The sequence below is a fragment of the Microtus ochrogaster genome, chromosome 7 (genome assembly GCF_000317375.1).
Source record: "Microtus ochrogaster isolate Prairie Vole_2 chromosome 7, MicOch1.0, whole genome shotgun sequence".
NCBI lineage: Eukaryota > Metazoa > Chordata > Mammalia > Rodentia > Cricetidae > Microtus > Microtus ochrogaster.
The window spans coordinates 23,550,372-23,572,394 of record NC_022014.1 but is presented as its reverse complement, the minus strand read 5'-3'; the positions used below and the strand labels follow the sequence as shown (position 1 = coordinate 23,572,394).

The window sequence follows — 22,023 nt, the reverse complement described above, 5'->3', positions numbered from 1 at the left end:
CCTGCCTCTGCCTCCCGAGTGCTGGGATTAAAGGCGTGCGCCACCATCGCCCGGCCATTTCTTTTCTAATTAGGAAAAATATTTATAATTTAAAATACAAGATATAGATGTTGTCGGGAAGCTATCTAACATACTTTACCTGAGGCTCTGTGCTACCCTAAGAATGACATACTGGCCAAAATAATATGATTTTCTTGCTTTGGTAACACTGTTCCAGGTTGGAGGCTGGGTGTGGTGGCCCATGCCTGTAATCCCAGGACTTTGGGAGACAGGGTAGCAAGACCGAAAGATCATGTCTCAAAAGAACAAATCAGAACAGGAATGCTCCAGACAGGTGGGCAGGAGGGATAGTTCAGAGGCTGCCATTGATCCTGCGCAGGGCAAACAGTTGAACTGCCCTTCTGTCCCTGTCCTGAGTCTAGCATAAGGAGATCAAGGCTGGGTGGGACACTCATCTCAAGCCCTTATTATGTTGGCCTCTGTCTTGGGTGAGGGTTAAAGCGCTTGGGGAAAGAAAGACAAAAGAAAAGGGCCAGCCACCTTGTGGTCTGCTTTTGGGGGTGTTCCCTAGCTCTCCCGAGGAGGTTCTGCCCAGGACTGCTTGTGATGCAGGGAATTTTCCCTAAGGGCTACATAGCTGTGTGTGCCTGAGTTCATGCTCGCTCAGAGCTTCCCAGCCTGATCCTGCCTGGAGGAGTACTGGTGCTTGGCCTCCAGCTGCCCTGCTGATCCCTCTGATCTCTTCCTTCTCCACTTGTCCAGACTGGACTAGAATCCCCTGTGGGTGTGTTTCCCTCTTGCTACATAGGCAGGTGTCATCTTTTGAGTCCCTTCTCCATGGCTCCATGGATGTCTTTCCAACAAGTACGCTTTGCTGCCTGAACACACGCGTTTGTTCACGCGTGTGTTCTCGAAGTGCGGCATTCTTTCCGGGCAGCTGTGCAGCGACCACAGTTACCTTTCCCGCTCACCTGGGTGTGTTTGTGCATACTTGGCCACGTCACATTTCCTTTGTCTCCTATGCCCCTCACTTGTCCCCTTCTCACCCTTCCCAGAAAGTCTAGAATGGTAAGAAAAATCTTTTGGTATGCTAAGAATTTGGAAGGAAACTTGACTGGTCACCCTGGCCTTGTACCATTAAATTTACAGATTTGTTAGTGTTCTTTTTCGGTCCTTTTCCTTACCAATATTCTGAAAGCATTTCTGATGTATAATGTGCATACCATTCATGTCACTTAGCATGTGCACATTGAGTTTTAGTGATTTCACAGAGGTGTGTAAACATCACCCCCTCTTACGACAACACCCAGCCTCTTTGTTCCTTCGAGGCTGGATCTTGCTAGGTAGTCCTAACTGGTCTGAAATTAACTATGCCGACCAGGCTGCCCCCATGCTTGTAGTGACCCACCTGCCTCTGCCTATCTTGGAGCATAGACATTTTTTTTAAATATTTATTTATTTATTATGTATACAATGTTCTGTCTGTATGCCTGCAGGCCAGAAGAGGGCACCAGTCCCCATTACAGATGGTTGTGAACCACCATGTGGTTACTGGGAATTGAACTCAGGACCTTTGGAAGAGCAGGCAATGATCTTAACCACTGAGCCATCTCTCCAGCCCCTAGCATAGACATTTTCAATTTTTTTGATAATATTCATTACTTTTTATTTAATTGTTAGGAAAACCAGACAGAAATAATGAGAGATAAGCGTAGCATCCCAGCTACCCCCATTTTAGTAGCAAGGAATGGGCTTGCAGTGGCCTTTCGTCTTGATAGGGTCTTTCTGTGAGCCTCAGCTGGCCCAGAACTTGGAGATGCTCTTTCCTTAACCATCTGAGTGCTGGGATTCTGGGTGTGGGCCTCTGTGCTCGTCACACTGATAAAATAATCCCAGGCAATGAGGAAAGGCCCACACATGGGGGCTGCATTGAGTGAGCTAGGTGGTCATAACTCAAGAGAACGTCCCGAGCACCAATGGCACTGTTTCATGTCATGGTACAGGCTCCTGAGAGGGGAGAGCAGCTGTGGGGAGGGTGTGCTTTGTCCAGTGTGTTGGATCCCATCCATGGCTGTGTTGTGGTAACTTTAATTTTTTTTTAATTCATTTAATTCTGTAGAGGCAGAGAATCACTCTTGGAGCTGAGAAGATTGATTCTCTGGTGCCTTGTGGATCCTGTGATCAAGCTCAGACTGTCAGACTTGATGGGTGGCAAACACCTTTACTCCCTGCGCTGTATCTCAGTGCCCAATATGTTGTACCTTTTTTCCCCCATATATTTTATTTTATGTGTATGGGCGTGTTGTCTGTCTGTCCATATGTATGTGTACACGTGTGCGGTACACCGAGGTCAGAAGAAGGCATTGGAGTTAAGGATGACTGTGAGCCACCCTGTTACAGTTTGGAATCAAACCCAAGTCCTCTGCAAGAGCAAGTGCTCTTAACTGCTGAGCCACGGCTCTAGGCCTTGGCGTGGTGTCTTATCAGGCTTGGGAGTCATGGGGTTTGGCCTTGAAATCATTTCAGATGGGCCTGCTCTTGCTCTGCGCCCATGCTCAAAGTGCTCATGGCAAAAACAAACCTGAGTCTTCCTAATCTTAGCTTTCTGGAGGCACCTGCCAGGTGACTCCCAGTTGGAGAGAATCCTCTACTTACACTAAAAAACTCAGGCAGGAACTGGGGAGCCACCTGTCTTGTTAGGATTGTGATTGGCGCCTTCCAGAAACATACTTTCAAAACCGAAAGCAGCTTTTGCTGACATCTGGTCCTTTCTGCGACTCTGATATTTTTATTTATAAAATGACACTCATTTCCCCAAATAGAGTCTTATTTTTAACGGGCTTCTACCCTTTGAGGGGTGCCTAAGGCTCACAGCTTTGCTCTCTGATATCTCCTTCAAATATGGTAACTATGGTAAGGTAACTAGGTAAGGTCTGTGTCGTCGAGCGTGCTGGGGGAGTGTGCAGACAGGTAATGCCGTGTCTTTTCTTCTTCCTTACCTCTGCCCCTTCTCCGTCTCTGTCCGGGAAGGGAAAACTTGCAATTAGTGGCAATTGCCTAGTCTGCTATGCTGTGAATTCCACAGAGGGAGAGCAGGTGAGACGTGAGGCCTGGCCATTGCTAGCTGCTCTCTTCCCTCCTCCCTCAGGCCAGTCCGACTCAACCCAGAACAGCAGTGATTGCAGCCTAAGACAAAGTCATAAGCTTACTCAAAACGAGACCTTCTTGCCATTCTTGTAAGCTCAATTGCGTAGCTCTCTGGTATGAATTTTGCAGATGACAGTGTTGTCACAATGTCAAAGATGAGACACACCTTTGACCTAAGCGTTTCTTTCCTCTATCCATCCCCTCAGCTGCCCAATATGTTCGGTGACCTTCGATCTACGTTTATTGCCTTGATGATCGGATCCTACGCTTCCTCAGCAGTTACTTTCCCAGGAATCAAGGTGAGGGTGTGGCCAGTCAGTACCCCCACCCCAACTCATGCTTTATCCTAGTATCTGGGCAGAGCCCCCCCCCCCCAAGCCACTGCAGCCTCTCTGAAGAGAAATAATTATGGGCATTAGGGATGGCCCCTCAACTGCCCCTCCCACCTGGGCAGGATGCACCTGGCAACACAGGAGCAAGAAAAGAAAACCGCTGGGCCTTCAGGGGGAGGGCTTGAGTGTGTACTGTGGCGTGTGACCACAGGCTGCCTGGGGAAGGAAAGGTAGGGTGAGTGAGCTGGCCGCTGGTCCTGGGAGTCTCCAGCCTGTTGATGTTGGGCCCACGCTCCCCATTAGCCAGAGTCTGCTGGCCGCCAAGTTGCTTCAGCTGTTTCCCTCCCAGGCAGGATTCTGAGCTGGTGGAAGTCATGTGAGATCAGGAAGAAGCCCAGGCTCACTAATCGCCTAGGCTCAGGTCCCTCCCCTCTTGTGTTGCTCTGTCAGGGTGTCACCAGGGGCTTTGCCCTCCCGAAGCACTGGCATCAAGGTGAAGCTAACTTTAGGGGTGTAGGGTGAGATGAGAGGGAGCCACGGGTGTTGGCTGGGAAGCTGGGAATCCATGTGGTGGGTGGTAGGAATTGGCCAGCCATCCTGTGAACTTTCTCCTGCTCCTGGATGGTAGAGGAAGCAGAAGTTCCTCGTCTTCTGTATATACATATACATGCTGGGCTCCATCCTAGGGAGCTGGGCAGCTACAGGACACTGAGGGGACCCTCATATTGGATCTGGGGAGAGCTGAGGATAATCAAGACAGGCCTGGGGACCCAGACCTATAGTCATAACTACTAAGGAAGCTGAGGCAGGACAGGATGGCAAGTTGGGCTAAAAAGATGGCCTACTTGGGCTACAGAGCAAGTCCAAGGGCAACCTGGGCGAGGAAGTCAGGACTTGTCTCACAGGTTTTTGTTTGTTTATTTTTTGTTTTGTGGGTGTTTGCTTGTTTGAGACAGGGTTTCTTTGTGTAGCCTTAGAGCCTGTCCTGGAAATAACTGTGTAGTCCAAGATGGCCTTGAACTCACAGAGGTCTGCCTGTCTCTGCCTCCCCCGCGCTGGGATTAAAGGCAGGTGCCACCACTGCACAGCTTGTCTCATAGTTTTTCCAGGGCCAGAGTTAGCTTATTGGTAGAAACTTGGTAGGCACACAGGAGGCTCTAAGTTCGCTTCCTAGTTAACAAAAAAAATGATGACAGTCAATGCTAAAATGCACAGCAATCTGTCCTCCGTCAACATCACCACTTACGAATAGTGTCAAGGCCTGTCCCATGGAGGAGCTAAAGGGGCTGTGTCGGTCAGTCTCCTGAGTATCTTGGAGCACCTGCCATGTGTGTTCTTTTTTTAAAAAATATTTATTTATTATGTATACAACATTCTGTCTGTGTTATGTCTGCAGGCCAGAAGAGGGCACCAGACCTCATTACAGATGGTTGTGAGCCACCACGTGGTTGCTGGGAATTGAACTCAGGACCTTTGGAAGAGCAGGCAATGCTCTTAACCACTGAGCCATCTCTCCAGTCTCCATGTGTGTTCTTAAAAGCGAGAGAAACATCAGTGGATGAGGCTGCTAGACCCCTGTTCTTGGGGAACTGGACTGATAGTCGGTGAGCCCAGCAGCAGAAAGGCTAGGCTGCTTGTGGAAGCAGGGGATCAAGTGTTCAAGACTCCATAGTGAGTTTGAGGCCAGCCAAGGCTACACAAGAACCTGTCTCAAAACAAAGAAGAAAAACCCTCAGGAGGAGAACAATCTCTGCCAGCTCTGTTCACTGTGACCCTATGAGACAGGCATGGCAGCGATAAAGTGGTCACCTCTTAAGATGGTGACATTTGTAGCCAGGGCTGTTAAACAGAAAACCCTGTCTGGGAAAAAAAAATGATGGTGACATTTAGCCAGGCAGTGGTAGCTTATACCTTTAATCCTACCCAGCACTCGGGAGAGGATCTCTGTGAGTCTAAGGCCATCCTGGCCTACAGAGTAGGTTCCCGGACAGCCAGGGCAACACAGAGACACCAGGTCTCCAAAAATCAAAGCCAAAAAAAAAAGTGACATTTGGTTCAAATTGGATTCTGTTGAAATAGGAGCAGCGGGACAGAAAGGTTGGGATTAGCAGAATACAGGGTTTCTGAGCAGTGCAGCTCACAGGGTCGTTTGTGCCTCATCGTACAGCCCAGACAATGGCAGCTCCCAGCTGTCCCTGTCCCAACTGGCTTCCCACTGATACCTCTGTCCCCTGACAGCTCATCTACGATGCTGGTGCCTCCTTTATTGTCATCCTGGTGGTTTGGGCTGGCTGCTCTGGCCTGGTCTTCTTCAACTGTTTCTTCAACTGGCCCCTAGAGCCCTTCCCAGGACCAGAGGACATGGACTACTCGTAAGTCGGCCCATTTTCTGTTTTACCTTCCTGACAGCCAGGGTCCCAGCAGCACCAGCAAACACCCTTCCTGTGGCCTCTAGGGTGAAGATTAAGTTCAGCTGGCTGGGCTTTGACCACAAGATCACAGGGAAGCAGTTCTACAAGCAGGTGACCACAGTGGGGCGCCGCCTGAGCGTGGGCAGCTCCATGAGGAGCGCCAAGGAGCAAGCTGCGCTGCAGGAGGGTCACAAGCTGTGCCTGTCCACTGTCGACCTGGAGGTGAAGTGCCAGCCTGAGGCTGCAGGTATCCAGCACCTGACTCCGTGCTCCAGGTTGGCCCCACAGATCCGTGGGGGCATCCTCATTTACACCGCGGGAGGAGCCCAGGGCCCGCTTGGTTGGGAATCACTGGCTGTGGATCTGTGGGTAACCCCTCACCAAATTCCTGTTCTGTCTCACAAGGGGCAGAGGCACCACCTGTCCTGTTTTACACACACACACACACACACACACACACACACACACACACACACACACACACACACACCAGAGCTCAGGGAATCATCAACACCATGAGCCTCACCATGGGCTTTGCCACCCTCACCTCCCACACAGTCGGCACGTTAGGCCTTCTTCCCTTCCCCAGGCCCTGGATGCTGGATGGGCCGTGTTTCCTGGCCTGAGCCCCATGCCTTCTTCCTACAGCTGCCCCCTCGTTCATGCACAGTGTGTTCAGCCCCATCCTGCTGCTCAGCCTGGTCACCATGTGTGTCACACAGCTGCGGCTCATCTTCTACATGGGAGCCATGAACAGCATCCTTGAGTTCTTAGTCAGCGGTGACCAGAAGACAGGTAAGTGTCATCCAGGCCTTGATGCGCATCCTCAGGGTAGGGTGATGCTGTCACTCTCACCAACCAAGTGAAGCCCTAGCAGCCCCACCAGCAGGAGGTATTCTGTTGTGCTAGATCAGTCGGGCTGGGAAATCGCAGAGTCTGCTTGTCAGGGCTGTCTTCTTGCAGCCAGCCTGACTGTTCTTTCATGTCCCCATCAGGGTTTCCCCAGCTAAGGAGGGAGAGAACTGAAAAAGCGCCCTGCTTAGGGTGTGGGGTGTCTGTTTCCAGTGCCAGTGGGGAGGGCTCGGGGCTGTGTCTGTACTGAAAACACTGCCCAGAGGAGAAGACAGCAGCCTGCCCCACCCAGTCACATCCCCGATCTGAAAGGACTGGCTTGGCACATGAACAACCCAGGGGCTGAAGGAAGGACCTTTGTCCTGGCAGAGGACTCTGGGTCAGTGGGGGCCCATTCTAGGATCAGTGTCCCGCCCTGGGAACCAGGGAAAACAGAGGCTTCCCAGGAAGGAGTAGTCCAGTTGAGGCTTGTTCACTCTGGAAGCAGAGCCGATAACCCACAGGAAGGCCCCGGCAGGTCTTCAGCTGACGAGGGGCTTTGCTTCACAGAGAAAGTCAGTACTTCCCCAGGGCCTGGATGACTCAGCTGCAGTCATCCTGAGCAAGCAGGACAAACACATTCGGCAAATCCTCCTTGCTGGCATTCTCACCAGCCTGCCACTTTCTTTTGTTGGCTAACTTGTTTTTACCGAAGGAAAGATAACACATGCCTTGCAAGGAGCCAAATACCAGTTTTCCACAGGGACAGGAAGGCCTGCTTTCGCAGAGGGAAAAGCTCCAGGCACCTCCTGGATACTCAGGAGGGAGAAAAAAGGGAAAGACACTGGATATAATGAGCAAAAAAATCATGATGGCCACAGTAATGGCCTTAGGGTCCTTATGGAAGGAAAAGACTTTCGGCTTTGCTTAGTCCAGTGGTAATTTCCTAACTTTATACCTTTGGTACCTGTTTTGTTTCGTTTTAAGATATGGGGTCTTGAATTGAAGCGTGGCTCCCTTGACAGTGCTTTCTTAGCGTGAAGCCCATGGTTCGCCCAGTACCACATAAACCAGTGTGGTGGTAAACGCCTGTAATCAGCACTCCAAAGGTAGCAGCAGTAAGATCAGATGTTCAAAGTCATCTGAGGTTACAGAGCAAGTTGGAGGCCTGCCTGGGTTAACCAGTGTGTATCTGGGTGGGTCTTGCTTGCTGCTTTGCCTAGGCTCTCCAGCCGCCCTCCGACTTCAGGCTCCCGTAGCTATAACTAGCACACCGTGGGCCATCCTATGTGGTAAAACACTTTTGTTTTTCTGAGATGTGGTAGCCTAGGCTGGCATGGAACTTGCTTGGTAGACCAGGTTGGCCTCACTGTAGGGGATTCTCCTGTCTCAGCCAAGCACGGGGATTGTCATCACATCAGCTTACCTTCTGTTATTTCTCTTACGCCTTTGGGTGGGACCAGCCGAGCAGGTGCAGACGCTGGCTGTCACGTGGCCCTCTGAGCACAGCTTTGAGGAGTTGGTCCTCTCTGTCCTCCGTGGGAGATGGCTCGGTGTGAGGCTTGCATGGCAAGCACCTTAGCTGTTAAGACATCTCACTGGCCCTAATTTTCTTCCTTTCCATTCTGCTGGACATGATGGCACAGCCCTTTAATCCCAGCATTCGAGAGCAGAGGCAGGTAGATATCTGAGTTCAAAGTCAGCTTGAGAGCCCGAAGTACATAGTGAGTTCCAGACCAGCCAGATCTAGCTGTGAGACCTTGACTTCAAAACAAAAAAAAAAAAAGTCCCAGGACCCGGGAGGCAGAGGCAGGTGGATCACTGTCTTCTAGGACAGCCAAGGATACTCGGCAAACCATGTCTAGAAAAACAAACACAAAGATGGACGTCCTGATTCACTACCATAATCTCAGGTACTGGGCAGGCGAGGCAGGAAGACTGATTTTGAGGTTGGTTTGGCTGTACGGTGAGACCTTACCAAAAAGAAAAAAGAACAAAAGGTCAGCTTCAGGAAATAGAGGGAGTCGGGAGAGGAGGTCTGAGCATAGTAGACCGGAGCTTTGTTCCCCCAGTCTCTGGCACCACATCCACAGGCCTGGCTCTGCTCAGAAGGGCAGCCTTGGGGTCAGGGAGCCAGTGAGGGAGAAGCCTGGCTGTCTAGGGAGAACGCTGGTGTCAGATGACCGTGACTGGCACGGCTCCTTTGACCTTTCCTTCTGAGTGCAGCAGGAGGTGGCAGCGACAGAGCAGCATTCCCACAGGGCCACATGGTCAGACTCCAACTCTGCCAGGGCCTTCAGCACACCACTTCCCCGTCGTGGTGCCTGGCCAGGGCCACAGGCTGACTCACCAGCTGCCAGGAGGATGTCAGCTGGGCCTGGCTCCCTCACACCCAGCTCTGGAGCTGGAGTGGGCAAGGCCTTCATCCGCTGCTCTGGGGTCTCCTGGGAAGTGGAGTGTGGTGGGCCCGCCTCCTGTCTTTTTGTACTTCTACCTCTGACCTCTTCTTTCTGCTTTTCCACCTTTGCTCTCTCGATGAAGTGATGGCAACTGGTAAGCAGGGGGTTGTCAGGGGACCTTGCGACACTTCTCTCAGCTACTTTCTGTTCAGAGACTTCTCGCCTCAAATTTCAAACATCCCTCTTGACTAAACGGGTGGGGTGGGGTGGAACACTTAGTGGTCAACTATTTTTTTGTCCCCCACTCCCTACAATTTTAAGTCTCCGTGAAGATGGGAAGCCCTGACGTCAGAGTCCCCGTGAATGGTGCCTTCCTGGTATATTCTGGGGACAGAAAGGATGATCAGTCACTTATAAAGCCCGGTCATGGGCATTAGTGATTTTGTGGTTTCCAAGTCAGAGTGACTTCCCGAAAGCTTGGTGTTGGGGAGGAATTTGTCATTGTGACATGCTGGGTTTCATTAGTTGTTACAGGGGAAACAGTAGAGGTTTGGAGCAGAAAAGTTGGCCATTGTTCTGGCTTCAATTTCAGAAGTTACAGTCTGTAGGTTCCCTTCAACCCACACTGACCAGGGCCTCCAAGGCAGGCCTCAAAGCCTGGAGCGCCCATGACATGCCGTCTTTCTTCCCAGTTGCCCTCTATACGTCCATCTTTGGCGCGCTCCAGCTGCTTTGCCTGCTGACAGCCCCTGTCATTGGCTACATCATGGACTGGAAGCTAAAGGAGTGTGAAGATACTTCCGAGGAGCCTGAGGAGAAAGACACCACTCAGTATGTAGGCCACAGCCTACTCTCGGCCCCCAGAGAAGGGCAGCGGGGCCATATTGCATGTTAGGAGGGGCAAGCCCAGGGCCCATTGTTCCCACCGTATGGAAATTCCCTGATGGGATGAAATGGGAGCCACTGAGGCAGATGAGAGCAGAGGGAAACCCAGGACCCCAGGTTTGGCATGAGCCACTGGCACGAACCACACAAGGGGGCTACTATTTTAAAGCCACTTGCTGCTGGGGTTCATTGCTCCTACTTGAATTGTAAGCTACTCCAACCAAGTATGCTAATGATGTGCGGATTCTGAAGATTCAGCAAGGCTCGGGAGCCCTGCTTTATGGAAGGGCTGGGCTCTAAGATCAGAGGATGAGTTAAACACTGTCTTCTACACTCCCATCACGTGATAGGCTGTTATTTATTGTATCAGGCCCAATGCCAAGCACTGAACACACAGTGCCTCACTTCAGCTTCAGTACCATGATGCAACGTATGTTAGTGTTGTACCCATTTTAGAGATGAGGGGACCAGGGATAAGTGTCCACGTCTTCTTACAGAGGTGGTTAATTAGAAAGTGGTGGGCCTGGGAACTGCTGCCCTCCTTTGCGCATTTTGCCATCCATTCTTGTGATTATCCTTGGGGTTTCGGTGTGGGTGGCGTGGCTGGAATCAGTAATAGTTAATCCACAAGGAAATAATTACAGAGGCTCTCTGTTATCTAGGTTAGGCCCCAGAGCCAAAGGGCTATTTGCCATCCTGGTTCCATCTGCTGTGTATTTGCTTCCCCTCACCCCATCCTGCCCCCCAAGGGGAAACCAACTCACTCCCTTATTTGGCTTATTATCTGGCTTATTACCAGCTTCCTGCATGATACAGGTGCAGTGAGCCTTTGCTGCACCCTTGCTGGGGCACACTCTACCCCTCCCCCTCCCCGCCATCAGCTGAGCTCCCTGGGCAGGGGCACGGGGTGACGCTCTTCTCAGCTGTGAGAGCCTCCGAGTGAATCAGCCTCTGCTCAACTGAGAGCGCCCCTACTCCCAACCTAAGATGAGGCTGAGGTGTGGAACTTGCATTAGCCCACACCTGGGATCCCCGAGACCTGACCTTCTGGGGAGGGTCCGCCTTTCTCCAGGGAACCTTACCCCCACCCCAAGTCCTGTGTGCGCTTTCTTCACAGAGGTGAAAAGAAGCAGAAACGAGACAGGCAGGTCCAGAAAATCACTAACGCCATGCGGGCCTTCGCCTTTACAAACGTGCTGCTGGTGGGCTTTGGGGTGACCTGCCTCATTCCTAGTTTGCCTCTACAGGTAGGTCTGGGGATGGCACACAGACGGGGCATATTTAGAGGCTGAAATATGCACGTGACTTAATTAATTCAGTTTGGCCAGCTGTTAGTGTTTGCTGGCGGTACTCCCCGGGTATGACTGAAGAGGAGGGACTCCTCTCCAAGAAGGCACACGTGTCCTTAGGCACCTTATGTGCCATGCCATGGGCACCACCATCATCTATTTCCTGGAACTGTGTGGTTTTGTATTTTCTCAGACACTTGAAATTTGATGTCTAAAGAGGTTTGGCCAATGCCGAGGGTGGTGGCACACGCTTGTAATCCCAGTCCTCTTAGTGGCAGAGACAACAATGTCCACGTGACTGTTATCCTAGAGAGAGTGACTGAGCCTGGCTGGGCGTAAGGATTCAAAGATTTACTTCCTTTGTACAAGGTTTCTTTTGTCTTTTGAGACATTGTCTTTCTGTGTAGCCTAGGCTGGCCTCACACTTGATTCTTGTGCCTTCACCCTTCCAGTGCTGGGATCATAAGAACACACCACCACTTTTTGCCTTGCACAAGAAGTCTGAGTGTTCTGAAGCCTGACTTGCTAGCATTTGTAAGCCAAGTAGACTTTGCACCTACCTGGTCCCACCCTTTGGTCTGTGAAGACGTTCTAGGAGTCCAATTGGGCCCAGGTCCCACGTTTACAAGGTGGGGGGGGGATGCACCTGATTGCTTCCCAGTGGGTGTAGCCCAAGTGCAGATATGCCTCACGCCAACTCTGGGAGGAAATGAAGAGGCTCTTTGTTTGCAAGGTGCCAGGTGTTGTTGAGCTACGTTGAGCACACAGGTGAGCACACCCACAGGTGCTGCCACACATACATGCTGGCACTGGGTGTGCAGACCAGAGTAAGCCGTGGGAGACTTGCACCAGTTCCGGGGGGAGGGGTAGACTCTGGCAGACCCCTGTCACAACCATCTTGTCCAGTCGAAGGACAATGCTCAGTTGCAGACAGTCATCTGCCTTTTGTTTCACTTGGTTCTCCTGGAAGGCCAGCTGTGAAAAGGCAGCAATGCACGTGAAGGAAGAGACAGGGCTGTGTAAATTCACAGCTGCATAACCTTTCAAGCCTGCCAGGAGTAGTCCTGACCCTCCACCACCCACAGTCCTGGGAGCAGGGTCTCACTGCTAATGCAGGATGGCAGGGATGTATATGAAAGAAACAAAGGAGCAGACACGGGGCTCTATGGTGGTGGGCTAGTGCCTCTCAGGGGTCATTGACTAACAAGGCCTTCTCAGAGATAGCTAGCAGGAAGAGGCCTTTCAAAACCTGTTGATAGAGGGCCTGGAGAGATGGCTCAGAGGTTAAGAACACTGACTGTTCTTCCAAAGGTCCTGAATTCAATTCCCAGTAACTTCATGATGGTTCACACCCATGTGTAACGAGATCTGGTGCCCAGAACAGTGTATACATAATAAATAAATAAATCTTTAAAAAAAAACCCCACAAACCTGTGATAGAGATTTGCAAGGCAGATAAAGACAGCCATTAGGGCCAGTAGGGCCTGGATCACCAGGCAGGGAGACCTCTGGGAAAATTCTCACGTAAATGTAGATTCTTGAGTTGCAGAGAGTTGTGAGCCTCTGCATGGGTGCTGGGAATTGAACCAGGTCCTCTGGAAGAGCAGGCAGTGTTCTCGACAATTTAATCATCTCTCTAATTCCAATGTAATTTTAAAATTACAAAAATGAGGATCTGAAGAAATGGTTCACTGGTTAAGAGCACTGGGTGCGCTTGTGCAAGGACCTGGGTTTGGTTCACAACTGTCTGTGACTCCAGTTTCAAGGGATCTGGTACCTTCTTCTGAACTCTGGCACCAGGTACACACATAGTGTATGCACATATATGCAGGCTAAACACTGATACACATAAAAAAATTAAGTATACATGCATACATATATACACATATACATGTATATTTGATTTTATTTATATAGGGAGGGGCAGGCCTGTGATCACCAGGCTGTGAGTATTAAATTTTTTTTTAACAATATTACAAAAAAGTGTTATCAAAGGCCAGGCATAGTGATGCATGACTTTAATCCAGCATTGTGGAGGCAGTGGCAAGCATATTTTTGTTAGTTCGAGGCCAGCCTGGTCTATATGGAGAGTCCTAAGACAGCCAGGGATATACAATGAGACCTTGTCTTCAAAACAAAACAAAACCAGGAAAAAAAAAAAAAAAGAAAAAAAAAGAGAAAAGAAAAAAAAAGCACTCTGCTCTAGAGAGCTGGTAGCAGCCAACCCAGATGGCCCTGGTTCCTGTGCTTGAGTCCCCAGGAGCCAGAGGGAAGGACAGAGGGTCCCTAGGGGTCTCCTGCTCATGCTCTTCTTCCCTCCTTCCCTCCCTCAGATCTTCTCCTTCGTCCTGCACACAATTGTGCGAGGATTCATCCACTCTGCAGTAGGGGGCCTATATGCTGCTGTGTAAGTCCTGGAACCTCTGGGTGGTGTGTGGTGGCCCTGACCCAAGGGAACTGCTGCTGCCATGGAGACCCTGAAACTGGCCTGTCCTCCCCTTCTGGCATGTTTCATCTTGTATCAGGGGACAAGTACTAGGGTTTCTGCTGTCCGTGTCAGTAAAGACCACCATACCTACTGACAGTAGGTGAGTCAGTAGGCAGCAGTTGGGTGCCCACAAGCCATGGCATTTAACACGAAGTCAGTCTCTCAGCTGGGGTCAGGGCCTCAGGGCCCCAGGGCTGGCTGTTCAGCTGAGTGCTGGCACTATCCCTGGCTGCCCACTGGGGCAGGGTTGGGTTCTGGCTGCCTGAAGCTAAATACTGAAGCGTAAATAGTCCTCAGTAGGGGCAGCGACATGGATAACTGGTCTCAGAAGAACTGGGCTGGCCTCACCCAGGGCCTGAAGGACCTATTTGCTGGCCACAATCTCCTTGAACCTACAGTGACACCTACATCTTTTCCAAGAAGCTAGATAGCTGTTCCTCCTCCTTCTGCCCAGGGCTTGGCCCACGAATTGAAACCCGAGTTCTATCATCCACCGTCTGTGACCATGCGTGCAGCTTGTTCTTGCCCAGGGCTCCCTCGTATCTCGGGGACAATGGAGCCTAATGTTCCCCAATATTAAGCCGAGGACTCCTTCCCTCTTTGAGTAGCATCTTACAGGGGTTATTCCAGGTCTGCCTGTCCCCCCCTTGTCTGCCCCCCCACCCCAGGCTTGGAGGAAGTTGTGGCTGCCCTGGCAGGGTGTGAGGGAGTCAGGCAAGAGTGGTGATGTTGAGTTTCCGTTATTGCGCAATGTTCTTGGAGGGGGGGTCCAGCAGAGCCAGGCTCAGCCTCCAACCTGCTTCCCGGGATTGGTTCCCAAGCCGCAGACTCTGCTGGCACCACGCTTTCCACTCTGCTCAGCCCTACACCCCCTGGCTGAGGGCACATCTGAGGATGGGGTATGGGAGAGGTGGGAGAGGCTTTCTTCAGAGTCTGAAGTTCAGGGGCCTGCGCCCAACTATCCTGAGGCTGGTCTTGCCTCTTCTCACAGGCACCAGTGGTGCAGCCCCAGTTACCAGCATACCTGAGCCAGGCCAATGAGGGATTTGGGGAGCCTGTGAAGGCGCAGTCTGTGACAGGTCTCGTTGCCCCAACAGGTACCCCTCCACGCAGTTCGGTAGCCTCACGGGACTGCAGTCTCTAGTCAGCGCGCTCTTCGCCCTCCTACAGCAGCCGTTGTTTCTGGCCATGATGGGTCCTCTTGGAGGAGATCCTCTGTGGGTAAGGAGTCGGGGTGTCTCCCCTTCTGCTCCTGGGAAAGTGGGGCCCTAGGACAAGCAGCAGTGTGGGAACGTTGGACAGGCAGGAGGAGAAAAATGGCCTCTCTGGACCTGATTCTGGGGTGCATCCCTGGCTTTCCCCCCAAAGACCAGCATACTAATCCAGATATTGTGAGTTATCCCAACCCCAGCCCAATCCCCGAAGGCTGTTGAGTGGCTGTGGAGGACTGGGGGATTTAGATGCTGGAATGTGGGTTGACAGCCCTGGAACCTCTCCGAGCCTTCCTTACCTGTGCGTGTGGGAGGGCCCTACCCTGTGGTGAATACAGCTCCTTACCCAGCACACTCCCCACTCTCCCAGGTGAACGTGGGTCTACTTGCCGTGAGCATGCTAGGCTTCTGCCTGCCCCTTTACCTGATTTGCTACCGGCGCCAGCTGGAGAGGCAGCTTCAACAGAAGCGGGAAGACAGCAAGCTGTTCCTTAAGGTCAATGGCTCAAACAACCGGGAAGCTTTCGTGTAGTGCCCATCACCTCAGCTGTGGTCGACTGCCTGTGCTTCAGTGATTGACCGCTGTCATCTCCCCGCCCCAGAGGATCCCATGCGCTCCCTGGATCCTGCCCTTCACCATGCCGGAGCCCCGTACTTCCTCACAAAGCCCTGGCCCTGCTGTGGAGAGCTGGTGTGGAAGGACAGGAGAGGGCCCAGACAAATGAACCTCCCACTGCCAGAAACTGGGCTGGCCTGGCCTAGCTGTCACCCCAGGAGCTCTGGGGTCTTGGATCTCCATGGGGCCTGTACCTGGAGCCAAGGAGAGCCCCCAGCAAGCAGGCTCTCCCTCACTGATATGGATTCTGCCAAAGCAGAGGGGCCTGCCATCCTCTACCCACACCACCTTCCCTGAGCTGCATGCCCACCAGCCACGCCTGCCTGAGGACAAAGGCTTGCACTGTCTGCACTCCCCTGGCCTGGCCTTTTACCTCCCCTGACCAGTCTGTGGCTGCCTGAGGAAGGAAGGACCCGCTTCCTGTTGTTGGTGCTAACCCCTTTGTAATCCCAATGCCCCCCCACCCTCTACTGCCCCCCCCCAGTGGCTAGTCCCTGGCCTGTTTTTTCCTTGAAGGCCTATGGAGCTGCCCCCCACCCCCGCCCTGTCTCAGTCTGGGGAAGGGATGAAGGACCGAATAGTTAACAAAGCCTCAGGAATCCTGGGCAAGGCCTATTCCTTATACTGGGGGAATACATTTCTACTGCCGCCCTTGTTCCAACCTGCAACCTGAAGGGAGCTAAGGGGACATCACAAGGGAAGGTCACCCTTCCACCCCTACACAGCTGTTTTTCTGGGGTGGAAATAAGGCGGTGACTTATAAGACAGACATAGAGAGCCAGGCCTAGCAAGTAACGGGGGTGTGTGTGAGTGTGTGTGTGTATGTGTGTGTGTGTACATGTGCATATGTAGAGGGCACCCCCAGAGGCTGCTTTTATGAGAGTGGACCAGACCAGAAGCCAGCCAGGCCGGCAGCAGGCTCAAGATGGGAGAGTCAACCTTGCTTTATGATGGGGACCTTGTATGTGGCCGTGTGGTCACAGTGCCCCCTGCTGGCAGACTCTTAACAGGGCACTGGAGCTGTTTGGGTGGGGAAAGCCTAGCTGGCCTGCCTGGTTCAATAACCCAGTTACCTTGACAGCCCCTAGAGACCCTGTCTGAGACTTCTTGGGGTGCCAAGAAGGGTGAATTAGTTTTTTTTTAAAGTCTATTGTTTTCTTTTAAGTTGCATCAGAATTCTTATGAAGCAATAAATCCATTTTCCTGTTGGTAACGGATGACCCTCCTCACGTATCAAGTGACTGCTATATGTGCCCGATTTAAGATTGAGAGGGGAAGGCAGGACAAGAGGGTCTGCCAGTGAGAATAATAAAGTCATCAGGCAGTGGCACATGCTTTAATCCCAGCACTTGGAGAGCTGAAGCAGGCAGTTTGAGGCCAGCCTGGTCTACATGGAAAGGGGCTGCATGGTGAGATTTTACAGATATTCTGCTAGCGACAAACCCAGTTGCACCCGGGTGCTCTGTCCTGAGTGGTGTGTCCAGAGAGGGGCACGGGCAAAGAAAAGCCCTGATTACCCCATACTCCGGGCAAACAGGGCTGTGGAGAAGTGTGGGCTCTGCCCTCTGCTGTCGGTTCCAATCCAGCAGCCTTAGTCTCTACTGTTTCCTGTCAACTCATAACCCCAAGGGTTCTTATGTGGTAACTGCAGGAGAGCCATAGACTAAATTGCTTCAGGGTGGACTGAGGGCGGTCACAGATGAGACACCACCAGGCCAAGTCTGGGGCTCTGTAGCAAGAGTGGACTGAAGTTTTTGCTCCAGTCCATTCAAACATTAAAGTCATTACCCCCACAACAGTGAGCTGCTGGGAGCTCTTCTCTGGGTTCTCGTGGTTCGGTGGTAGAGCTCACTCTTCGTATGGACAAGGCCTTAGGTTCTGTTTCTCAAAAGAATGGGATCAGCATTTTCCAGAAACACCTCCCAGAGCACTGCTTTGTGACACCTCACTGGTTGTCCTTTGGAAAGCGTCTAGTCAGAGGTCGAGTGTGCAGAGTTGGGGTACCCACAGCATCTTCTCCGTGTTCATGGACATTGCAGCTGTCTAAGAAGGGGTGTAGCATCTGGTGGGGTGGCAAGTCTGTGAGCTGGAGGCCAGTCTGGCCCACATCATAAGTTCCAGGCTAGTCAGGACTACACAATGAGACCCTGTCTTTTTGTTTTGTTTTGTTTTTCGAGACAGGGTTTCACTGTAGTTTTGAAGCCTGTACTGGAACTAGCTCTTGTAGACCAGGCTGGCCTCGAGCTCACAGCAATCCGCCTGTCTCTACCTCCCAAGGGCTGGGATTAAAGGTGTGCACCACCACTGCCGGCGAGACACTGTCTTAAAAAAAAAAAAAAGTTGTGCCGGGCGATGGTGGCTCACGCCTTTAAGGGAGGCAGAGGTAGGCGGATCTCTGTGAGTTCAAGACCAGCCTGGTCTTCAGAGCTAGTTCCAGGACAGGCTCCAAAGCCACAGAGAAACCCTGTCTCGAAAAACAAAAACAAAAAGTTGTTTGTTAGTTTGTTTTAAAAGAAAACCCCCAGTGTTCACAAGGATGTGAGGAAGACTGTAAGTTTTATACATTGCTCTTGGAATGGAATGGCTATGGAAATGTGATACAGGCCTGTAATGCCAGGATCAGGAGGCAAAGGGTGACATGTTTCAGCCTGAGCTGTAACCGTGCTTCACACACAAGGTGACGTGCAGCTCAGTGGTGGATGACTAATCAATCATAGGAGCCATGCCCTTCCTGCACGAGTGACACAGCGGCCACTCGCAGAAGGTCCTGGAATGTTAGGATTGTAGGCTCCAGGGCAGGGTGAGGATGTAGCTCAATTGGTAGCATGTTTGCCTAGCTTACACAGAAGTCCTGGGCTTCATGCCCAGACCCAAATAAAACTGGGCATGGTGGCACATGCCTCTTATTCCAGTGCTTGGGAGGTGGTGACATCAGGATCAGGAGTTGAAGTCATCTTTGGTCACATAGTAAGTTCGAAGCCAGCCTGGGTTTCAGGAGATCCCATCTTCTAAAAAACAAAACAGCTGGGTGGTGGTGGCGCACGCCTTTAATCCCAGCACTCAGGAGGTAGAGGCAGGTGGATCTCTGAGTTTGAGACCAGCCTGGTCTACAAAGTGAGTTCCAGGACATGCTCCAAAGCTACACAGAGAAGCCTGTCTCAAATAATAATAATAATAATAAAAAAGCTGGGAGGTGGTGGCGCGTGCCTTTAATCCCAGCAATCAAGAGGTAGAGGCAGGCAGACCTTTTTGAGTTAAGGCCAGCTTGATCTACATAGTTCCAGAACAGCCTGGTCTACAGAGTGAATTCCTGGTTTACAGAGTGAGTTTCAGGACAGCCAAGGCTGCACACAGAAACCTTGTTTAGGACAAAAAAAAAAAAAAAAAAAAAAAAAACCTGTTGGCTACGGGTCTCACCTGTGTCTTGGTTTGGTTCTGGTACCTCCCAGAGGTTTAGATGCACAAGGAAGGAGGACATTAGCTTGAGAGAATGCTGACTGACAAAGCCTTCCCTGCTAGGGACATGCTGAGATTGCTTAGACATGACCTATACTGTCCCCAACAATACTGAAGGGCCACACCTTTTGAGCATGACAATTTGAGGGAATATCTTAGGATAGAGAAACTAGACATTTGGATGGAAAAGAGCCCAGAGTCAACGTTGCTTGAGGATCAGAGGTGTCAGCCGGCAGCAGGGAACAGAGGTGTGGCAAGCCAGATGAGCTGGGAACTCCCAGTCAAGGGCCATTCTGCCCTGACTTGGCACAAAGTCAACGTTTTCCTAGTGTCTTTGAATCATGGTAGCAGCCTGGAGTGGAGCAGACACTTAGAGAAACAGTCCCAGAGAGGAAGAGTAACTGGCTCACAGTGTAACAGCGAAAACTCTCATGTGGGTATTAGTCGCTAAAGCAGCCAAGGCCCTCTAGGCCAGAAGCAACAGCCCAAGGGTTGCCAGGCTTCCAGTAGAGCAGCAAAACCCAAGGGAGGTGGGACGCAAGCTCAGGATGGTCTCCGTGTGCTGGGGTCAAAACTTTCTCAGATATGGGGCAAGCTGTTTCCACAAGGGTCGTTTGGACCATGGAGGATGACGGGTACTTGGAGGAATAATTCCCTGATCACTTCACCCTCAAGAGAGGTACCCTGAGATAGGGACAGAACCACAGGCTAGACACAGGCAGAGGCCTCTTCATCTCTTCCCTTGTCCTGCAAGCTCTGGGGGGGGGGGGAAGGAGCAGGAAGTGACACCTGGCCTTGTGGTTTCATTTGGTGAGGACAGAGCCAGTCTCACTTGCTCTTCTGGAAGCCCTTACTTTGTGGTCTAGGCACTCCCTCGTCAAGAATAGTTTCCCCTGGGCCTGTGCTCTCGTCTCTCACTGCTAGGGCCTATTCACAGCTGCCTCCAACCTTAAGGTCAAAGACAAGGCCCTTGGGGGCTGCTTTCCATGTTTTGTACCCCATGCCTACCTCCAGAAGTCCTGGTCAAAATTTGTACATAGCGGGGGCTGGAGTGATGGCTCAGTGGTTAAGAGCATTGCCTGCTCTTCCAAAGGTCCTGAGTTCAATTCCCAGCAACCACATGGTGGCTCACAACCATCTGTAAAGAGGTCTGGTGCCCTCTTCTGGCCTTCAGGCTTACACACAGACAGAATATTGTATACATAATAAATAAATAAATAAATAAATAAATAAATAAATAAATAAATAAATAAATGTTTAAAAAAAAATTTGTACATAGCCAGGCAGGCAATAGTAATATATACCTTTAACCCCAGCACTTGGGAGGCAGAGGCAGGCAGATCTCTGAGTTCAAGGTTAGCGTGGTTTACAGAACAAGCTCCAGGACAGCCAGGACTACACAGAGAAACCCTGTCTCAAAAAACCAAAGAGACATGGTCTTGTACATCTTGTACATCCTAGGCTGTCTAAAGGGACTGGCCTAGGCCCCATGTGCACTGAAAATACCCAGTATTGCATTCGTGTAAAAAGAACTATCCCAGACGGCAGCACAAACACCTTCAGCTAAGTAGAGTTGTGAGAGTCTCTTTGTTTTGCTTTGAAGCAGGATCTCACTTGTCTCAAGCTGGCTTTGTCCCCGCCGTCTTCCTGCCTCAGCCTCCTGAGTGCTTGGGATTGTAGGTGTACCCTGTGTACCCTGATGTGCCCTGCTCAGTGAGATCTGTTGTACTTTCCTGTCAGCCTGTGTGAACCGAGGCGGATGCACCACCTGGTGGGGACAAGCTTATGCCAGCCTGTGGTTAGGTATGCTGCTCAGAGCTCTGCAGCTGTCCCCAAAGAGCCAGGCTATGAAGGGCACTAAGATAGGTTCCCAGGGCTTTGAGTCAGTGAGGTTCCTTATCAGTGCAAGTTACCAGGGCCCAACCTAAGTGCACTGACTACTGCCCTCACACACAGACCGCTGTCCGTGAGGATAAAAGTCCCCGAGTAGTTCAGGGGGACTGGCTTACCCTCGGGCTGTACCCTTCCCTGGGTCACGGTGAGACTGTATCCCATGCTCTAACTTATCCTGAGCCTTAGGGTGTGGCCATCTGTGCTCCTTGGTCCCTGCAGTGAGTCGTTCTTACATGGACAGATCCAAGACAGGACCAGGGGTCACTTCTTAACCTTGAGAGTTCTCTGAGGGAAGCTCAGAGGTTAGCAGCCACACGTCATTTTCAGGGAAAGCTCGGGTGTCCCTTCTTCCAGTGAAAGGGATGCATCTGTCCGCTCACAGATTGGCTCAGGGGACCTGTTGCTAAATCCCATGAGCACAGTGTGTAACATGAGACCGAAACTCAACTTTGAGGGACCCTCTCCCTCCTATGACAGGATACTGACTGGTAAGGTCAGTACCACTGATCTCGGTCCCCTCAGGACGTCTCCTACAATGGAGTTTTAAGTTCTCTCCTTCCCCACTTTTCCATTTTGTCTTTCACACTTTGGTAAGAGGCTTGGCCAAAGAGTTTTGGGGTCAAAATCCCAGCCCTGGAGTGGCCCTTCCATACCAGCTTTGTGAATGACTGCTTGGCTGGGCCATGTGTGCGTGTGTGCTGGCCAGAGATGTTGTGGTGTCCCTGTGTCAAGAGAGATGTGTAGGGGATCTGTGTGCTGTAACACTGTGTGTGTGTTCTGAGGTGTTCTGCTGTGTCTGAGTACCTGTGTAGGGTATCTGTGTGCTGTAACACCTGCGTGTGTGTGTGTGTTCTGAGGTGTTCTGGTGTGTCTGAGGACATGTGTAGGGGTATCTGTGTGCTGTAACTCCTACATGTGTGTGTGTGTGTTCTAAGGTGTTCTGGTGTGTATGAGTACCTGTGTAGGGTATCTGTGTGCTGTAACACCTACGTGTGTGTGTGTGTTCTGAGGTGTTCTGCTGTGTCTGAGTACCTGTGTTGGAGTGCCTGTGTGCTGTAACACCTA

General features: G+C 51.4%; 1 protein-coding gene across 4 annotated transcripts in view; it reads left to right on the top strand.

Moving 5' to 3' along the window:
- Slc43a2 (solute carrier family 43 member 2) overlaps nt 1-16,826 on the top strand; it is a 41,208-nt gene extending 24,382 nt beyond the window's left edge. For 3 of the 4 annotated variants that reach the window (XM_013347408.2, XM_013347407.2, XM_005349544.3), the window contains exons 6-15: nt 3,354-3,446; nt 5,718-5,851; nt 5,935-6,137; nt 6,539-6,685; nt 9,263-9,274; nt 9,813-9,951; nt 11,123-11,252; nt 13,628-13,701; nt 14,880-15,003; nt 15,364-16,826. In XM_013347408.2, the coding sequence (XP_013202862.1) occupies nt 3,354-3,446; nt 5,718-5,851; nt 5,935-6,137; nt 6,539-6,685; nt 9,263-9,274; nt 9,813-9,951; nt 11,123-11,252; nt 13,628-13,701; nt 14,880-15,003; nt 15,364-15,525 (1,218 nt within the window). In that variant the 3' untranslated portion in view covers nt 15,526-16,826. The remainder of the gene's footprint in view (nt 1-3,353; nt 3,447-5,717; nt 5,852-5,934; nt 6,138-6,538; nt 6,686-9,262; nt 9,275-9,812; nt 9,952-11,122; nt 11,253-13,627; nt 13,702-14,879; nt 15,004-15,363) is intronic. The other variant, XM_026780446.1, reaches the window with a different exon arrangement.
- Nucleotides 16,827-22,023: the final 5,197 nt, after the last annotated feature.